The following is a 22114-nucleotide window of genomic DNA, read 5'->3' as shown; positions in this document are numbered from 1 at the left end:
TGTTTTGTGATTCTTGCGTTTTGGCCTGCAATCGCTCAAAATGACACGCTGTCATTTTTCACCAATGTGTGTGGACGTGTGCCTGAGACGTCAGTGTGATGTATATGCTCTGTTATCTCTCTCCTATTTATATATCTGAGCCTGAAGGCCATTAATAAACGCCCGTATTCTGATTCCTTCAGCATACTGTAGCTGTTCTATTCGGATAAGATAAATTGATTGTACTGTAACACTTGTTAATGTCATCCATTTTTCATCACCAGCATCATGAGTAACCGGGCTATGAGAATCTATGCTTTATCAGGGATTGAAAAAAAAAAATGAGGTGGAATATCTTTGAATGTGGCACACACACACAAAAAAAAAAATGTATATAAATATTTGGTCACACTTCAGATTAGAGTCCAATACTAACTATTAAAGGGTTAGTTCACCCAAAAATGATGTCATTAATGACTCACCCTCATGTCGTTCCAAGCCCGTAAGACCTCCGTTCATCTTCGATTTAGTCCGAGAGCTTTCTGTCCCTCCATTGAAAATGTATGTACGGTATACTGTCCATGTCCAGAAAGGTAATAAAGTCATCATCAAAGTAGTCCATGTGACATCAGTGGGTTAGTTAGAATTTTTTGAAGCATCGAAAATACATTTTGGTCCAAAAATAACAAAAACTACGACTTTATTCAGCATTGTATTCTCTTCCGGGTCTGTTGTCAATCCGCGTTCACGACTCCGCAGTGACGCTGCTGACGTAAGACGCTGCTGACGTGTTATCTGGTGCGCCCGAGCTTCGTTTACAGTCTGAGGGAGACGCACGCTGTAAACAAAACAATCTTCGCAAACATGTCTAAGGATTTCGACACAGAGGAAGACTTGCATTTCAGTTTTGACACAGAATCCTTAGCTTCTTGCACGTCAGCAGCATCGCTGAATACTTCTGCGCTTTATTTTATAATCCAACAGTGTACAAAGCAATAGTCGCAAAATGGCAGCAGCTGCGTTTGTATGAAACAAGAGAGAGCGAGTCCACAATACTGGATGGCATAATTAAATAACTACACACAATATTGATTTTTGATATTTTATTAGCTCACCATGCGCAAAACTTCCACGAGGAAAAAAAAATCCTAGCAAGCATATAGCGACTTCAGTAACCCGGATGATGTTATCTGTTTTCAGCGGTTGTTATCGAGGAAAACCGTACCGCTGGATTCCTCGATTGACCAATCAGAATCAAGTATTCCACAGAGCCGTGTAATAAGTACCAATAAACAGCCAATATCCTTGTAAATGTATGCTAATAAGCAACTAGTTAATAGTGAGAATTGCACCCTAAACTAAAGTGTTACCAGAAATATCTGTATGTAGTTCACTATTGAGTTACAAAGTTTTTATCTCATAATTAGGGCTTTCAAAGTGCTTGTATTAAAAGGTTTGACAATTTTCAAGAACGCTCTGAGGATGATAATGTTCCCCTGTCTGACCTCGTGTTGTCAGAATCTTGAGGAGAGGCTTATGTAGAAAGAAAGTCTCCTAGTGCGCTCTTGTTTTTGATCTTCTTTGTTGTGGTACAGAAACTCAGAATCAATCAAAGATTCCTTGTCAAACAGCAGGGTTCACTCGCTCGGGCTGTTCTTATTGCGCTTTCTCTTTCCTATTGTTTCTTTTCTCGGCTCTCCTCCCCTTCTACGCCAACCCTCAAGAAAGATGCCGAATCACCCATCCTCCCCAATCCCATCCTCCTCAAGTTTCCAAGGCGATGGGTGATTTATCATACTGGCCTATGTGTTATTATTATGCATGATTAACCTAATGGAATCTAAGTGATGGGCGCCGTATGCAGCAGCAGTGTTGTCCAGAGTGGGCAGGTTAATTTATCACTGCACTTTGAGCCAAGGTGGCCACTTGCTCTTAATTCATATGGCTGGCCGAGATGTAAACTCGTAATGACAACACCACGGCCGGCTGCGCTTCAACTAAACGCTAAAGCAAGCAGTTCAAACCTTCAGCACTTGCTGTTTTTGGCCAACATCACACTTTGCTGAGCTGCTGGGAAATTAATATTCAACCTAAGCACATACAAACAGGAGCCTCAGCTTGTTAATAAGCCTCTGAAGTGCCATATGGTCGGGGCGGGCGAAAGCTAACTTTACCTATCCAATGCTTGGATGGCCAGCTCTAAAAAACAATCATGCTGGGAGTTTTAATCGTGCTCTTTAAGTGCGACAGCATGACGTTCCAAAAGTTTCAGGCTGTTTGGGGGTGAATCGTTTATTCAGAAAAACTCCAAGTAAATGTTGTTTGTTCTTTGAACTGTAGAAAGCGGTGGCTCATATTTTTGTTTTAATCCTCAGAACAGTGAATTCAAGCATTTGGATACTTCTTTTAAACCTTCTGCCTACGATTTTTCACATCTTTCACATCACTACTATTGTGTGTACAGTCAGTTCTTGACACTTAATTTTAAACTTTTCCCATTCATGATCACCAGTTACTTCACCTTGAACTCATCATCACCTGATCTGTGTTTATCGTTTGAAAGAGTTCTTCTGTGTGACACCTTTATGAACTCGTAGACGCTTCTTTCTCCTGCTCGAAGATGCCGTTTCAAGAAGCCTTTATCACCCTCAATGTTATGAGGTGCAAAAGTGTATTTTATGCTTGATCAAGCCCCATTCTGCTTAAAACGATTCCTGACCTCCCAAAGTCTAAACCGGTTCCTGTGCTTGAGTGGTTTTAGACATCAAAAATGCCACTTGCATTCTCACTTGAACCCATTTAACATCCTTCATTGGCTAATACAGATGCTTAGGTCTTATATCAAGCTCATTTTGCACTGGTGTGACGTTACAATAAAAATTATTGACCCGCTGACTTTTTAATGTGCATGTAATACTTGCATATGCATATGAGCGTATATCACGGCTCTTTGATCTGTCCGCTTGACCGTGGGCCGTCTCGGTCCCTGTGCTGCGTGACACAGTGGTGATTTAAAAGTCTGGCTGGCGTGCTGACGTTCAGCCCTGGAGGGTTCCTCTCCCTCTTAAATCTGCGGTCCAAAGATGCTGATTCCCAACGAGAGGGTGACCGCATTCATTTCCACTGATTTAATCACAGTGCTGCAAAAATGACTTGCGACTGGCGAGAGAGCCTCTCCCTCCTTCCCACCATCCCGGGTGCATCCGAGGGGCCACTTCAACAACAACATCCCACAATTGTAATTTTCTCAGCTCTCATTTCTCTCCTATCTTCCATACAGAGTTTCTTTTTCCATATCTCAGTCCTATCTCAGTTTGTTTGTTGATTGGTTTTCGGGATATGATTATACTTTGGCTGCTTATCTCAGTTTCATAGTATGTATTGAATTCAATGAAGGAACATCCATCCATCCATCCATCCATCCATCCATCCATCCATCCATCCATCCATCCATCCATCCATCCATCCATCCATCCATCCATCCATCCATCCATCCATCCATCCATCCATCCATCCATCCATCCATCCATCCATCCATCCATCCATCCATCCATCCATCCATCCATCCATCCATCCATCCATCATAAAGTCATAAATAATGACAGTATACCTAATCCATTCTGTTATTATTTGCAATTTCATTACAAATCTTTAAGAAAGATGATGGTGGACAGCTAACAGTGCTATGGGAGTTTCACACTAACTGTATTGTTTTTTTTTTAAAGCATTTTAGCTGAAACATTGTATTGATCAATCTGCACACAGAACCAGAGCTATAGTATGTGTTTTATAAAACATTTTCGATATTATATTAATTTAGTTTTCACCATGGCAAGTGACACAGATGTGTTTCTTCCGCACACAATGTGTTCCACACCTGCCTGAGTGGTGTAAATTGACAGTTTTATATTTTCCAAAGCAACAGCAAATAAAATTAGCCCCTCATTTCCAGCAGTGTAACACGTTTTAATTTAATTTAGAGACTACAAAGGGGACAGAAGAAACACAAAGACACCATCTGGCAGAAGACCATTGGTTGTTGCTTACTGAACTCTCTGTACATCTGTGTGTCAGTTTTAGTTAGTCTATGTGTCCTCATTATAGCATTGGACACTGAGGAAGATAGTGTTTTAATACAATAATCCAAGATTGATCTTTTGGTAGTTTAATGGTGCATGTAACTTTAGTGGATGCTCTGATTATAACATTTATTTCATTATTTTTGTGAGCAGATTTTTTCTTGGAGACAGGCATTATTGTCCATTGACAATGAGAAAACATGAATTGGATCTTAATTTGAATGACTTTAGACACAAAGTTACTGTTAGATTCCTCAAAATGATAAAAAAAGTTTAAAGTTTAAAATGTAAATTTTATTAATTTTTTTTACATGCTTCTAAAAAGCCACACTAGTAGTAAGTGAATGTTAAGTCATGGACATTTTTAAGTGAATATAAAAAATGTTTGTATACAAAATGTCAAAAAAAATGTTTTGTTATCTATTCTAGATGTGTGTGTTTTTTTGTGGAGACAAACTTGTACGTCATTGTGATGTCCTATTTGTGAGCTTTTTTTTTTTTTTTTTATAAAAAAATAAAATAATTCAATTGGAAGAAAAAAAGAATTTTGAATGATTCATTGGAATTTTTTTTAAAAACAATTAGAAAGGTCTTAGAAAAGTCCTCAATTCATGAGTCAAAAAGTGTGGAACCCCTGATAAAGAGTTCAGAGGAGTATGATAGTCTGCTTGGAAAAAATTCACACAATCTTTTTCCCCCCAATACCTGCAACATTGAAAAGTATAAGGAAAGTCAGAGGAATCTCATAGTTTTGTGGCAGAGCGCACGATTTTCCCATGCAGGCTATGGAACAAAAGTATCCTTGTATAAGAGGGTGTACGCCTCCACTTTTTCTCTTCTCTCTCTCTCTCTCCAATCCCCACTTTCATCCCTCTCTCCTCCGATCTCCCAGCTGACAACCGCGATCCCTTCATCTTACATCTCTACACATTTTCTCTTACTCTCTCCTTCTCAAACTATCATACTATCTCTCTCTCTCTCTCTCTCTCTCTCTCTCTCTCTCTCTCTCTCTCGTGCCTCAGGTCTTCTTTTCCAATCAACACAGAACACACCTGTTTTTGTTTGAGGTGTCTCTTTTATTTTTCTCACGCTTGACGGACTGCAGGGGCGAGGAGGGCAGGAAAGAATGGGAAAGAGGAGGCAAAGGAGGAGGAGACGTCTCACCAGGGGATGCAAGACAGATTCCTCTTTTATGAGGAGCGCTTGGTATTCGGGACATGGTCCGGCCTTTAGAGCCCTCGTGATTCATAGCAGGGGGTGTCACGGCCCATGGCGACGGTGTTAGGCGCCCGCGACAACGAGAGCACCAATTTCTCTGCTTTAAAAGCATCTTCGGCACAGGAGATAAAAAGGTCACCAGTGTTTTAGCCGCCTTCTGAAGATCTAATTGTGCTCCTGACTTTTGTCAGCATTTTGATATGAAAGCTTTTGAAAATGGCAGAACCTCACGAGTGAGAGTGCATGAGGTGTTTGTTTTTTTGTCCTCAAGGTGTGTGTGCATGCACAACCTGGTCTCTCTTATTCTCTGCCTGTATTGATTTGCCACTAGGAGAGTATTGAAGAAGGTCTTCATTTTTAATTAAAGTTCACAAAAGCCCATATTGCGAAGACTAGAGGGCTTCTAACCCCAGCCTTTCTCTGCTCACTGCATAAAACCTGCGCTTCCTAATGCTGAGAAGAGGGGAAAAAAACTCATCGATGAGCTCAGGGCGTTTAAGTGACCTCTGATTTACAGCTCTCAGAAAGTCCAAGGTTTAATCATATTTCCCTACATGAGCTCCGATATTTCTTCTCTGATGCATTGTGCACATGTACGTGAGCTCCGGCTGAGTGTCGTCACATGGGGGCACTGTTAAGCTGTGCATTGGTGGAAATCAAGCCGTGCATCTCAAAATGGTTGCTGCATCCAAACACACACTCACACACTTTTCTCTCTCTCATCTCCTCCTCTTCACCCCCATTGCACAGAAAACACATACATGGATTCAGTGGGCTTCTGAATGACACCATTTAGAAAGCGCTCTTTTATCAAGTGCCATAATGTATGGATTTAGTTTCCTTTCACAGGAGCTATCGGTGGGACTCTTGGTGAAATTGTGATGACACTTTACCCAATGATTGTGAGTGGTGTATTATTGGTCTTTAAAGCTCTTTCTTTCTCCGTCAGGCCTACGGGATGTCCGTCTTGCCGCTGAACCTGATTAAAGGCACGCGCAGCGTCCTGTACGAGCGGCTGGAGAACACAGAAGACATGGAGGATGTGGAGCACCAAATAGACAAGCTCAAAGCCAAGGTCTGTGTGTGTGTGAACTGAATTCAGATCAGATCATCCTTTATTAAGGATGAGCCGCTGTCCTTCAGGTCAGTGGTTCACAACGGGTGGGTCTTGACCCAAAACTGGTCTGAGGATTGTCAAGAGATGCAAATAAAGAATGCAGTTGATCATTATACAGTGCCTTGCGATTATACAGTGTTAGTACCCCTTTATTTAGTTCTCATTTTGTAATGTTGCTGCCTTATGTTAAACTACTTTAAATTACTTTTTTCCCACATCATTCTACACTCCATACACCACAATGACAAAGCAAAAAAGAAAAGAAAAACAGGTTTGTGACATTTTTGCAAATTTGATAAAAAACAAAAAAACAAATACAATAATTACATTGTATAAGTACACTTGAAATTTAACTCAGGATCATTTCAATTTCACTTGTAGATGTGACTACACTCCGAGTGGAGTTAACTTGTGGTAAATTCAGGCACACACCTCTCAATAAAAGGTCAAGCAAAAACCAAGCCATGGGGTCAAAAGAACTGCCTGTAGAGCTCAGAGACAGGATTGTGTCAAGACACAGATCTGGGGAAGACAACAAAAATTTTTGCATGCTGCATTGAAGGTTCACAGAAGCATATAGCCTCAATAAACCTTAATGGAAGTAGATTGGAAGAACCAGGACTCTTCCTAGAGCTGGCTTCCTGGCCAAACTGAGCAATCAATGGAGAAACGCCTTGGGTAGAGTTGTGACCAAAATGCTGATGGTCACTCTAGATGAGCTTCAGGATCATAAATGGAGATGGAAACTTACAGAAGGACAAACATCACTGCAGCTTTCACCCTGTTGCCCAAGACTGGTTGCCCTCTGAAGCTAAGCAGTGTTGAGCCTAGTCAGTACCTGGATGGGAAACCTCCTGGGAAAACTAGGTAGATGTTGGAAGAGGTGTTAGTGAGGCCAGCAGGGGGTGCTGCTCACCCTGTGGTCTGTGTGGGTCCTAATAGTGATTGGGACACTATACTGTCAAAAAGCACCATCCTTAGGATAAGACGTTAAACTTGGGTCCTGACTCTCTGTGGTCATAAAAAATTACATTGGCCACAGTCCATCATCATGGCCTCCTAATCATCCTTATTTATATTCATATATTCATCACTCTGTCTCCTCTCCACCAGTAGGCTGGTGTGTGGTAGGCTTTCTGGTGCAATATGGACGAAAGTCTGGCACTGCTCATCACCTGCATAATACAATCCAAACCATAAATGGTGATGGTGGCAGCATCATGCTGTGGGGGTGTTTACCAGTGGCAAGGACTGGGGGACTATATAGCCTTAATGAAAACCTAACCCAATCGAACATCTCTGTAGAAACCTGAAAACGGCTGTCCACCTGACAGATCTTGAGACAATTTGAGGTGAAGAATGGCAGAAAATTGCCGAATGCTAATGTGCAAAGCTTGCTGCATCAACAATGTACTTATTACATTTTTTATTTTCTATTAAATTTGCAAAGTTGTCACAAATCTTTTTTTTTTTTTTTGCTTTGTCATTATGGTGTATGGAGTGTAGATTGATGTGAAAAAAGTCATATAAAATAGTTTAACATAAGATAGCAATGAAGAGCAAAAAAATTAAGGGGTTTAAATACTTTCGGAAGGCACTGTATATATAATTAAGAGACTTTTTTTTAAACAGTATTAAAAAAACCTTACAGACCCTAAACTTTTGAACAGTAGTGTAGTTAGGATTGCAAAATCAATTTTTTTAAATGATGGGGAAAACTCTCTACAGTATTCTACAGTATTTTGTTGCATATTCAGCTGTTACCTGGTTGACAAATGACAGCTGAAGACAAATTAGGTAGAGGTCTGTATGGTCATATTATTGTATGTCCCTCATCCACATAAACCATAAACTGAACTTCACAAAAAAAGAAAAAATGAGCCAGACTACATAAAAGTTCTCTCACAAACAAAACTGTAACAGATTATGGCAGATAATGGCCCTATTATGCTATTTTAAAGGTTCCTAATTTTATTTAGAGGTCTCCTACAACAGTTTTACATGCATCCAATGTCAAAAAGCACTTTTATTTTCTCATAATATACATTTCACATCACCTAATTTCTCCATCTAAAAACAGTCTGTTCGAAGATTCAGTCTCTCAAAACGACACGACACAGGGGGCGGAGCTTCATGAGCTCGCACTCAGTTTCTCAGGACAATTTCATCTCATGGAATAATGATAATATCAGAAACTCTCAGTAACGGTGTTCATTTCGACCCGGAGTCGGACAATAATGCCTACAGAGTCAGAGTGCTTTATGGAGATGGAACAGGTGTAGTTTAGTTTAATTACGGGTATAACGTATTTGTCATCTGCTTTTATCCACTATTAATACAAGCCTGCTGTAGCAAACCCCGTCCGAATGATGACCAAAATATACTGACGAGTTCAGTGAAGTTTATTGTACATCACACAAAAGATGAAGCCTTAGTTTTACTCCAGAGAATCACTGTAAGAGCCGAATAAACAGTAGTAAGAAGTGCGCATTAAAGTCTTAACCATAAACTCTCTCTGTCTCCCTTTCATTATCATCAACATACACAGCGAAATACACAAAACACTCGTTACAACTAATAGTAAACAAATATATACACACCTTTTCAGTGGGTGCTTAATAAACTGGTAAACCTTATATCCGTAAAATGACTCGATGAGCTGTGATAGTGCGCTCTCACTGTCATCTCTGCCGTGGTCAATAACGTTAGGCCTGTTGCTCCTTAGACCGTAAGCTGAATCACGAACAGTACAGATCCATCCTCGAGTAACAACCAGAGTAAATGAAGACTGATATGTTCATTCTTACATCCAACAACAAAACACCTCAATCGCTTAGGAGACATTCTTGTCTACAGCTGCTCAAGCGCCGAAACAATGGCGGACTGTGTCCAGCTCACTCAGGGCGTGTCTATGCTCAAACTGCGGTGTCAATCAACAGTCGTGGGAGGAGCCTGTGCAAAGTGACATCACATTGCCCCAAATCTGAGAACAGCTTGTTCTGAGACAGTGCTTATGATTAATGGGGATTATAAAAAAAGCACTGGGTGGATTTTTATCATTATAGGGTGGTTGTGTCACACACAACTGCCAACACACATTTATGTTCAAACACCATGTAAAAGTGATTTTTGCATAATAGGTGCCCTTTAAAACCAATATAATCCAGTACTTTTCTCTTCAGTGTGCCGATGGGCGCCCTCTCTCTATGAGAGACCGGAGGAACCTCGAGGATCTTGAAGCCAAACTACAGATGCTTCATCGGCGGGGCCGTCACCTGGAGATTGCAGAGAGGAACTGCTGCAACAAAGTGGGCTCTGCTCTCCGCCCCATGAAGGTTGGTTGAGTTTTGCCTCAGAATCCCTCTTATACAGTTCAAAATTGCACAAAATTGTTTTAAGGGTGAGTGAAAGAATAAAATGTGACAAAAACCTAAAAAAATTAAATGCTGATAACTGTAACAATGCCATTTTTTGGCAGATAAACGTAAATAGACTTTGCAGTTGTTCAATATCAGGGCAGCTATTTTTTAATTTAGAAAAAATTATAAAACTCACATTTTGGTTCAAACAGTAAATACTTCAGATCATAAACAGCTGTCTTCCCACACACTGATATATCCAGAGGTGACAGTTCTCTCTGATGGAGTAAGAGTGGCATTAGTAAGAGATTCTAGAGAGTCAAAGTGACTCTTTGTGAACTGCAATCTTCACCCTGTTGCACCACATTTACCTGAAATCATTCAAATAGGTTGCATTTTCTCAAAAGTGTTCAAAGTCATGAAATCAAAATTGACCCTGTTTTCTTCCATAATACATTTTCCTGGCTTTCATCAGAAGGTTTTTTCTGCATCTGAAACAACTTTTCTTTCCTTCTAATGTCAGTGTGGGGCAAATAGCTGTACATTTAAATCTTGGCAGTTTGGTAATGCAGTTAAAATGAATGAAGGTTACTTCAATAACTGTAAATAATGATACTTTTAGATTCTGCCTGCAAACACTCATTCAGGTCTGCTTGAATTTCCTTTTTCACCTATACATCCACTTTATGGAAGTAAAATGGCTTACTGGTCCATGTTCACTTTAAAAGATTTTGCTATTAAAAGTTTTCATGCTATTAACTATCATACATTTTTTAGAGCAGTTGCGTAAAGTGTTATTTACTTGAATAATATTTATATAAGCATTGACTTAAATATAATGTATAACAATTACTTACCCTCTATATTCTCTTTTTTTCCCTTTTGATTTTTTTTTTCAAGCATTTTTGTCATCTTGTCACTAATTCATTTTTCAATTATTGTCACTATCCTATCTTGGGTCTATCTAGTCTACTCTATGAAGGGGGAGGTGTGAAGGAAATTAATTTTCATGGTGACTTTGATGTAACACATACATTATGACTTCATTTGAATGCCAACACGTATTCCTAAGAGAATCAAGAAATCCTTTGGTTTTTATCACCTTGGCACAGGTTCGCCAGAATGAACAACCACTTTGCTAGATGCGTTATTTCACTTATTGCTCTGTTTTTGTCCAGCTAATGAAGCCACATTCTGTAGATTGAATATATAATATTTATATTTGTGCTTACTGGGATTCGAACATATGACGTTGTTGTTGTTGTTAAACCATACGTTAACATGCTCAGAGAATATTTAAAGAATATCTTGGCTGTTCTTTTCAATAACGTAAATGAGGACTGAGGCTATCAAGCTTCAAAATAACAAAATATGGGTAATGAAATGATGGCAGAATTAAAATTTTAGATGAACTGTCCTTTTTAATATACATCTAGTCCTGCACAAAATAGCTGTGTTTGCCACAAACCTCTCTGTAGTACTCCTGCATTCCTCTAGTCTAGCTTTAAAATGTTTGCCGTCTTCTATTCATTTGCTGGTTTTCAAATTCTTTGCATCGTTTCTTCTCCCAGCATGCTGTGCACCAGAGGGGTTCCTTGTTTCCGTCTTTAGTGGCCCACTAGCAGCAGACATGAGCATGACACTATAATGATAGACTCCAGACTCTATTTATACCTAAACTAGGCTTGAGATTTACTAATTTCCCCACTAGAGCTTCAGGGGAAACGCATACTGAGAGAAATCTGTCTGCCAAACTGCTCTCTCCGTCACTCACTGCGCCTCGTTTACACCGTCACGTAGTTGAGAGCGCTGCGCTCGTTTTAGTTTAGCATTTGTTGCTCGCAGTCTTTGGTTTACAGTTAAATTGAATGATTGAATGCAAAGGTTTTCAAAGCACTCAGATATGTCCGAGGTCAACATCTCCTCTTCATATCCTCCAAGGGCCTGCAGAGAAGTCTCACATGTACTTGTAGTTGTCGTTAACACAACATGTGTACTGATATTTAACACATTTCTTGTAACAGTACGCCTTCCTGCGAGAGCCAATGACATCGCGTAATGGAGTCGCGCGGTTGTAGATTTAGATTTTAGATAAATTCAGCTGTCAGCACAGACTAATAGATCGCACACACACGTTGCGCATACACCAACACATGAACGCACACTTCTATTACCCTCTAATGTGGACCCGGCAGATGTGATTGATTCCATTTTGAGAGCAGGTTAATTGACCTAAATTCTGCATCAGATTGATTGATTAACTTTGATTGATTTTAATGATTGTGTTTACCGTTTCATCTTCGGTGGAAATTGGTTCGGAAAATTGAAAGTGGTGTATTGGAGGTGCTTGGGTATTTTAATGAGCCCAGAGAGGAGGAAACATAACACTTACCATGCAAATTGCATGCATTTCCTCCCTTTGCGACAACTAATAAACACATTGAATCTATATTGCATACTTTACGTATAGTCGTCATGGCGGTTCACTTGTAACCATAGAGCTGTAGTAGATGTACACGCTTTTTCACACATGTCAAGAGGTTCGCACATTAGAACCCAGCAGACCACGGTTTGATGGTAGTGCCAGGTGGTCATGAGCCCAATTATAAAATAAAATAAACCTGTTTGTGAAGCCTGAGTGAGTGTGATACCTACAGAGGCTTTCATTATCATTCAAAGGATATTAAAAAAATCTCTCCCATAATGCACTTTCAGACTGATAAAGCAGCCCTTGGCGAAGTTAAGAGCAAGGACGTTTATGAACCGGGCCAATGCGACCAGGGGCATCTGACTGCCAGGGGCCTTGAGTGGTTCACTATGGCCCAACACGCAGAAACGATCCACTGAAGAACAGAGCTTGAATGAGCGCACAGTGTAAAATAAACAAAGAAATGAGAAACGCTAACCGTGCTCATCCTGAACACTTTATTATAGCTGTTCTTTTACATATTTAATGGGATTTTTTTTGTGTATAATTAACATATTGCATCTTTATATCTCATATTTGTGATATTGTTTCTGTTTTTTTGGATATTGCATCTGAGTAGATGCTTGTGGAAACCTCTTCGACAGTCCACCAGACCTCTCTAAGGGGAACAAGAACATAGGGAACGTTTCAAACATGTTGACATGTAACCTTATGTAGGCACCATCCTAAAGGGACTTAAAACAGGCACACATGATTTTAGCTAGCTGTGTTTATGCTGGGGATTGAAGTCTGTGGTTTTGTTGTGTAGCTAAAGGCATGCTGAATAATGAATTGAGTGATGCTGTAACTTTTGTTGTTATTAATGTACTCCTGTAAAGTTAAGGCTCTGGCTGTCACGGTTATTACGGCTATAACTGCGAGCGTTTATTATTGGTATTACAGCAACAGCTTGAGACATAAATTCCTAATATACTCTTAGAATAGCTCCAGCTGTGTTTTTAACCACAAAGCGTAATTCCAGCATCACTAATAACTCGCAGTCATTGGTTTGAATTAGTTATAGATTATGTCTCGGAGGCAGATTCACGCTCATTTACAAATCTATCTTCTCGTTACAGTTCACAATCTGTCATATTGTTCTTGAGGGAAATCTGTATCCAATGCGAATGTCGCTTGCTTTAGTGGTTATTTGTAAGTAGTCAGAGTCGGTATTAGATGGATTGGTAGAGCTTCTGTTTATATCTCTGTAAGGTATTTTCCATTTGTTCTGAATTTTTTCTTACTTCATTTTGAGAGTGATTACTGTACACGTCAGGGTTTTGTTTACTCCTTCAAGTCAAGTCAAACAGACGTGAGCTCCGGGAGGCCAGTCAAAGGCAGCCGTTCAGTCTGGCATATTGGTTTTGTGAGTGTTTGTGTCTCCATCTTTGTTCATTTACTCTTTCCTCTGCAGTTCAGTCTGTTCCTTATTTAGAGAGCTTGTGACCATGTTGTCCATATTACTCTTGGCGTCTGTGTCAGGCTGAGGTGGGCCGCACCATATGGCCATGTGTAAAAAGTGACAACCTCTGGGTTAGATTTCAGTCCTCTGCATAAACATTTGCTGCTGAAGTGTATTTGTGTATACTTTCTAGTGTGTTTGTAAATCAGTGTTGAGGAGTAGTGAAGTAATGTTGGGAAATCAGATTTCATTTTAGCTTTAGACTACATTTCTGTAAGCCACTTCAAAATAATCAATTCACTGATTTATTTAAAGGCATAGTTCACCCTAAAATGAAAATTCTGTCATTATTTACTCGATCTTATGTCGCACCAAACCTGCGTTATTGTCTTTCTTCAGAATTTGTGAAGAATATCCAGGCAACTCTTCAGTATTAATAAAGAAAATGAGTACTGAGGCTGTCAAGATCCACAATGACAGAAAAAAATGAGTCCATGTGTCTCTGTATTCTAAGCTATACAATAGCTTTGTGTGAACAACTATCCTATATCTTTGTATGGCAGCAAAACACAAGGAATGCAGTGGTAATTTTTCCCATTCATTACAGTACATTCTTTATTATTCCGAGTGGAGAACAAAAATGGTCATGTGGGTTTGGAATGTATAAGGAACTAAAGTCATATATAAAGTCATATACTGCATGTCTATATTTAGTTGAATATGTATATTTATAATATGTGTATGTCTTTGTCAATTATTTTCAATTAATTTAATTACTGTGTAAATCTGTTATCTGTGTTGACAACAAATGCTGTCATCAAAAACGAGATCTTATGTTGCATTTTTTGTGTGTGCGTGGTGTTCTGATATTTTAAATAAATTTAAGTCATCTGTTAGTTTTATAATTAAAGCAATTGATCAAAAGTGGCAGTAAAGAATTTTACATTGCTGTAAAAGATTTCCATTTCAAACAAATGCTGTTCTTTTGAACTTTCTATTCATCATGGAATCCAACATTTATGAAGGATCACGTGACACTGAAGACCGGAGTATTGATGCCATCACAGGAATAAATTACATTTTAAAATATATTAACATAGAAAGAGTTATTTTGAATATTAATAATATTTCACGATCAAATGTTTTTTTTTTTTTTATGTATTTTTGATAAAATAGTCTTTTTTTGGGATAGTTTCTAAAGTTACTAAACTTTTAAATGATCTTGTCGAAACACTGTTGTAACGTTGTCTCTTTTTATGTCTTGTCAGATCTTGCTCGGGGTCTTCTTCATCCTGGTGGCCCTTTTGTTCTTCGTGACCTTGTTTATTTCCAAGTATGTTCCATCAACCTGCACGAAATGTCACACTGATTGAAACCGAAACTCTTTCTTACAGTACATACACACATTCACATGTTACCAGCAAATGACTCGCCCTGTTGAAAAGCTCTTGAAGAATGCCGTCCCCTTAGAGCACGGTTCAATTGAGGGACATGTTGATTCAATGCTGGAGTGACTATAAATCTGTTGTTATTTTACACACATATTCATCAACACCTGCAGCACTCTAAATTAGCTCACACTTACAATAATTTACTATAGCAGACCATGGAGAACTGTGGTTAATGATGTTTCTAATTCAGTCTCTTATGTGATGATGTTGTTAAATGTGTTTGTCTTGTTGCAGTCTGGATAAAGCTTTACATTCAGCTGGAATCAGCACTGGATTTATCATCTTTGGGACCAACTTAACCAACCCTCTTAATGAGCTACTGCTGGCGCTGCAACCGGTGAGCAGCATCCTCTCTTTCTTTTGTCTCAGAATCACATTTGTGTCCTCATGCGCTAATGGCAAGTTGTGTGCGACCAGAGTTGTGTAATGGCTCGGGAGGAGAAGGTGCCAGAAATGGAATGCATTGTTCGCTTTGGTTTTACTACGACACTTAGAAGTAGCAGCCGTGGATGTGTCGCAAGAGATGTGAAGAATGCGATCTGCTCAGCGTAGGCAGTTTCTGCTGAGACCAGAAGCAGTGAGAAATGCATGGTTCTCTAATTGGCAAGTGCACACTGTCATTCAAAAGTTTGGACACACCTACTCATTCCTTATTATTGCTAATTCCTTCATTTTTCAGTTGTATTAAAGCCATTAAATCTATAAAATAGCATAAATTGAAAGTATAAATATGTATTAACCAATATATTTTGAATAAACCTCATGAGGGGCATCCCGAATGGTTTTTGTTTTTTTGTTTTTTTACAGTATTGAAAGCTTTACATGAGTCCTAGACCCTATGTTTTAAAATTGCTATAAATAATTATCTTATGCAGAAGAGAATTCTCTTATGCAGTGTTGGGGAAAGTTACTTTTAAAGTCGCCCTGTGGTGAAAATCAAGCTTTTAATGTTGTTTATATGTCTATGTGGTGTTTTTAATATGCTTTAAGACAAACCATGTGCAAATTCATAAGTCAACACCATTGCTGAGTATTTTCTCCTTAAAACTGCAGTGAACCAAAGTCAGTCTCAAAAATGCGGTTTGAAACCGCTGGTGTTTCTGACGTCACAAGCTACCTTGTAACCAATCAGGTCAACGTGTGATCGTCAACAAGTGGATCTCTGAGTGGAGGCGGGGCTAATTTGCATATTCATAGAACCACGTATACTAAATAAGTGTGTAGAGTTACATTCCAGCTATTTTAAAGCTGCAGTCGGCAAGATTTTTTTGATCATATTTACTTAATAACATAAATCAGCCGGTTTTAGAAAAAAACCCGCGCTTCTACCTCCACCTAGAGCCAAAAGTCCACCGCTCCCAGTTCTTCTGGTCCAATCAGCGCATCTGACTGTCAATCAAAGTTTGTGCACACGCCACAGATCCCCCCTCCACCCTCGCGAACGTTACAATATCAACCTACCTCTGAGTACTCCATGGTGTTGATCGATTACTTCACAGGAAATCTGGTGCACACGCACTGACGAGCACGAACTCGATGGGAGGGTGCTCTGTGGTCGTGGGGGAGGGGCATGAGAGTTGTAAACATTCAACATTTTGGCTGAGTCCCCTTAATCTGCCAGACTTGCCGACTTGCAGCTTTAAGGCATGAATAATTTTTTTTCAAGGAAAAAAACGTTTAAATATGTCATTCTGGTGATCAAAGATGAGTTTTAAGGGATAAAATGATTGACTACAGGGGGACTTTAAAAGTAATGCTTTACAATATTGCGTTACACCCTAAAAAGTAACTAATTGCATTACTTAATTACTTTTTATGGGAAGTAAGGCTTTACTTTTGTATTACTGGGGTGGGCTGGGCTTGCTTGTTTGTTTTTTTAATAACAAAAAAGTTCAGTGTTTTGACAAATTTAAAGGCCCTTTCACACCAAAAGTTAAATGAATAAGCTTTAGGCTGAAGGAAATGCAAATTCACACCTGTACAGTAGAGGGAGCAGAAGAATTGGACACAGGAGAAGAAAGTTTAACACTCTTACTTAAGAAATAAAATGAGATTAAACACACAAAGTATATTTGCATTATTTAACATATTTAATTATTGCAGGTTTGTGTAATATTCTGAGTTTGCATTTCAATTTTTTAATTCATTTTAAGGGATATTGAATATGTTTTGTGCAAGTGAGATGAGTAAATGCCTGCTAACATTTAGTCTAGAATTATAATAACCATCATGTTTACACGGTGCACACAACGCCTCTGCACCTTTACTCTCAATTTATCTCAACATGGGGAAAGGAGAGCTGTCTATCAATAAATGGAAACACAGAATAACTTGTGTTACTTATTTGAAAAAGAAACTTGAGAAAGAAAGAATGTGTTACTTTTCTAGTTACTTGAAAAAGCAATTTGATTACGTAACTCACATTACTTGTAATATGTGCAACACATTCACCACCAGGGCTGCAATTATTTGAAGAAAATACAGTAAAAACAGTAAGATTGTGAAATAATACTTGAACAAAAATACAGTAATATTGTGAAATGGTATTTGAACAAAAATACAGTAAAAACATATATGCCTTCTAACAGTGTTAGTCAGTGTGTATCAATAAAATATTGATAAGCTGTTAAAACACAATTTATTAATAAATGCAAAATATTTATTATTAAATAATAAATGTTTAGCATTAATTAAAAATAATTCTTTATTTTTATAATTAAAAAATATTAATTTTAGTAAAATATAATCAATAAAAATCTTAATTTTTCATCCAATGGGAACTATTGGGCTAGGTTTGGGTAGCAGAATATTGAGCTTTTATTAATTAGTATTGATTAGATTTGAATGATATATTGATTTGAATGGACAGTGAAATTTCAAAGCAAGTGCAGCATAATTTTGCACAATTCTTTTCGCTCACTTTATTTTTTTTAGTGTGGTGGGACAGGTTACAATCCGAGGCCGTATCCCCAAGTTTTGATATGTATTTCACTGGATCTGACTAAACATTCACCCCGATCAGATTGTAAAAGCATTTATATTCATAATGCTTGACAGTTGTGGTTTCATCTAGTTTTTATCTAGTCAAAGCAGAAACCAGGAAATGTGTTGCCACTGAGCCACAATACCACAATCTGCAATTACAACACTGTACATATCTCAAAATGAAATAAGACCCTAAACAGTTTGGCGCTTGGTCTGTGGCTGCTTGCTTGCCTCATAAAAAGATGTGATGACCTCTGAATTAAGTGCTATTATGAATTGGAAATAAGTATGCTTTTCATCATTTAGTGCTTTTGGATGAGATTCCAAATCCTTCAATCTTCTTCAAGTAGTGCAGTGATCAGTTTCCATGTGCTTGAATAAAATATGATCGCTTGTTTCATTCGCTACTTAAGATGGCTTGATTAAACCAAATTGTTCAGGAATCCAGACCATTGATTTCAGCAATTAGGCCTTGTGAAAAGGGAAAAAGAAAAGTAATTTGCAAAGAGATAAGACATGCAGGCCAGATAATTATTGCTCATGCTTCCAGAAACATTTCTAATTTGTGCTTTGTGATGTCACCGACCATATTCCATCCTCGATATGAGGGCAAAAGGTAAGGTCAGTGCGTGTTTTGCTCATTTAAAAAAAAAAAGAAGCATTTCAGCTCCAGTGGAGTTATGGAGGACAAGCTGCCAACAGAAGAGGCATTGTCATTTGTACGAGCCAGCAGCTCTTCCAGGAAAAAGAGGACCATTTTTAGCTTGACTTTCAAACAGTTCTGCCATGTACTTCCTGTGGCTCTTTTGAGATGAAATGCATTGAAACTAGTCGGAATTGCTGAAAGATCACCTCAGAGTTGTGAAGCGATCCGTCTCTCGCACAGGAGTGGCAGTATTTTAGGCCACCACTGAGAATGTGAGTGTATATATATCCTTTGTGCCTCTAGCATTGTGATGTTTGTGAAACATGCATCACTTACTCTAAAAACCATTCTGGCACACAAGGAAAAGGCACAGAAAGCGGACAACACTTCCGGCCATCTTCATTGTCAAGTTAATAGTTCTTTTAGTTGATACTAAAGCTTGACACTAAGTGTTTGTTTGTGTGTGTGTGGAGTTGTGAAGTTGCCGTTGATGTTTCTCTTCCTTCTTCAGGTTTTCCCACTGGACTATGTTCTCATCACCACCATCACCATGTACTTTGTCTTCACCTCCATGGCCGGGATCCGTAACATGGGGATCTGGTTCTTCTGGATACGGGTGAGACACAACGTCGTTTCTTTTTCATCCTCATTTACCTGCTTTATTAGGGTTATTGTATTGAGTTTTAGTGGTTAAATTTAGCCTTATAGTTTGTATAGGCCAAAGGTAGTTTAAAGGTATGTGAGTAAGGCAGGTTTTTGTTATCGATTCATATAATATAACAACAATAACTATTGTATGTTTGTGTGTGTGTGTGTGTGTGTGTGTGTATATATATATATATCATAATATTCTTAATAAGTTAAATAATACATATTTAACTTTAATTAAAAATGTTATATAATATATCAAATATAAATATGGTATATTTTAGGCCTTATATATAATTATAGATTTTTTTTTTGTACTATAAATACTATAAATGTGAAATCTAACAGTGTTATTTTAGTGTGTAACAATAAAATATAGATATGCTGATAAAATAATCATTATTAATAAATAAATAAATTAACTCATATGTTGATTTATTAATAAATACATTCATAATATTTTAATAAGTAATACATATTCATATTCATACATATATTTAACGTAAAAAAAAAAAAAAAAATTAAATAATTATTTTTCATTACAAATCGAAATTCATTGTGAACTGCTGGGCAAGTGTTGGGTAGCAGACCTAAGCAGCTCGCCAAGATTCATGGCTTGAAAAAATTACTAATTAATTGCACCTTTTGACCATTTTACTTGGAAAAAAGTTTTCATTTCAGTTTTGACCGTCTATATTTTCAAAGTATCCACTATAGCAGTGAGGATGCTCTACCTCTCCTTGTTTTTGTTGCTCTTATTGCAACATCATTTGTATATATATATATATTGTGTATGTACATTTCTGCAGTTCATAGCACTCAGTCATATCAGTAATATAAGGATGTTTCTTTTTGTGCAGCTGTATAAGATCAGGCCTCAGAGAACCCGACCGCAGGCCCTCCTCTTCCTCTGCATGATCCTCCTCCTCATCGTCCTCCACACCAGCTACATGATCTACAGTCTGGCCCCGCAATACGTCATGTACGGCAGTCAGAAATACCTGCTGCAGGTGAGATGTGGGTTTGTTTGTGTAACAGTCAATCCCCTGTGCTGCGCTGCATGCAGATTACAGGATTACAGCTGTCGTATTCTGAGCAAACAGGGCCCACGCCGGTGACATAAGTGTGTAATGATCAACCCTTTACAAAGCAAGTGTCTGAAAGCATTTCAAATCCTTCTCTCCCGATTCTCTTCAAAACCCATTAAATGCCTTCCTGCATCTGTTATTTATTTAATTTTACTTCAAAGGTCCGTACATTTATGTGATGTTAAAAACTGTCTGATATCTTTGACCTGCTCAAGTGAGAACGCTTGCCCTCGTGTTCTTTTCTGCGAATCTATACATTCTAGTCATATGTAGCCTAGCAACTTTTAGCATGAAATCGGATCCAAGTTGCAGCTTATTCTGGCCAAGAACCACCCACATTTAGACAGGAAGAGACCTTCAGACCTACACGTGACGCCTCCATCCACACTTGTGCTAAATGATACCAAACGTTATAGATTATTGTGGAGGGGGGAGAAAACTCAACAGAAAGTTTGATAAAGCCAGGCAATCCAGGTGCATATGGCAGTTTCAGTCAGTGTTTGCCATTTTTATTTGCGCTAGGCATCATGTGGTCATTAAACAGACTGTGAACGGCCTATGGGCATCTGAGGCTGAAACTGACAAACTCTTCATCGATCAAATCTGATTTCTATTCACTTCCTGGAAGGGTAGCAGTCATTCTGCATCTATCCAGTGGTGCGTGTTATCCCATTTTATTACTTCCAAAAGTTATGTTGCCTTCACGTAAATACAAGCTCAAATAAAGAATAATTTGACAAGCTGTCGGAAGGCTGATGGAGCAAATCGTCTGCGGAGGACTGAGAATAGGAAGAACAGCTCGCGGCAAGATCAAACCTCCCGTTCTACTCGGCAAACATCACAGCATGTGTCAAAATCTGACCAATTACATCTGTCCTTCGCACCTCTGCAGCCTCAGATGTAAAGATTGAAACATGCATAAACGAATAACCGAGAAATACATGTGCTTTGCAGGGTTTTGCGCCATGCACAATTGAATTGAGAATGCTTTTTAAATTCCAATTGAATTTCTGAATTGGAACTGAGGGAGCAAACGGGATGCAGAAGTAGATTTTAAAATGGTAGGAAGAGTGATTTACTGAAGTGCAATGAAAAGAAACTCATATAACAATGATTTTTAGTAGATAGAAAAAAAGTATTGTTTTAATTCATGTTAATGATGTATTGTTTAATTTATAAAAAAAAAAAAACACATTTGGTTTTAATTTTGGCGCACACAGTAGCAGATGGAAAAACATCCTGAAAAAGTATATTTTATGCAAAAAAATAATAATAATCAGTAACGGGTAAAACACCTGCAATAGTACGATAAAATATGTGTATTGGATAAATAAATAATAGTGCATAAAGTATTTAAATATGAGCATACTAGATAGATTAATGAATCCTGCACAAAAACACCAGGAATGTGTATTAAGAAAGAAAATAGTATCACTTCTAAATTCATGTGAGATTAAATGGTGAAACACGTGGAGATTTATGAATCTGGAAACAGTATGAATCAGATTTTTGCAAGCATAATTTATTTATAAAATTAATGATTTGGCTCATTATTACACTAACCCATATAGTTCATGTATTTACTTTTAAACAAGCGAGGTTTACTCATACTCATTAACATCAATTTTTATCTCTAAACACATGGAATGTGTAATTGAAACACATCTGAATTTCT

At 38.2% G+C, this 22114-nt stretch overlaps 1 protein-coding gene across 2 annotated transcripts in view; it reads left to right on the top strand.

Annotated features, from left to right (window-relative positions):
• Positions 1 to 22114, top strand: part of lmbrd1 (LMBR1 domain containing 1) — a 96278-nt gene that overhangs the window by 41790 nt on the left and 32374 nt on the right. For both annotated transcript variants that reach the window (XR_014625550.1, XM_084390747.1), the window contains exons 8-13: positions 6226 to 6351; positions 9576 to 9728; positions 14890 to 14954; positions 15307 to 15409; positions 19215 to 19319; positions 20212 to 20361. Coding sequence is in view for 1 of the 2 variants with exons in the window: in XM_084390747.1 (XP_084246873.1) it covers positions 6226 to 6351; positions 9576 to 9728; positions 14890 to 14954; positions 15307 to 15409; positions 19215 to 19319; positions 20212 to 20361 (702 nt within the window). In the remaining variant the exon portion in view is untranslated. The remainder of the gene's footprint in view (positions 1 to 6225; positions 6352 to 9575; positions 9729 to 14889; positions 14955 to 15306; positions 15410 to 19214; positions 19320 to 20211; positions 20362 to 22114) is intronic.

Source organism: Rutilus rutilus (assembly GCF_951802725.1).
Source record: "Rutilus rutilus genome assembly, chromosome: 20".
Lineage (NCBI taxonomy): Eukaryota > Metazoa > Chordata > Actinopteri > Cypriniformes > Leuciscidae > Rutilus > Rutilus rutilus.
The sequence above is the reverse complement of the archived record's forward strand: the minus strand, read 5'-3'. Positions and strand labels throughout refer to the sequence as shown.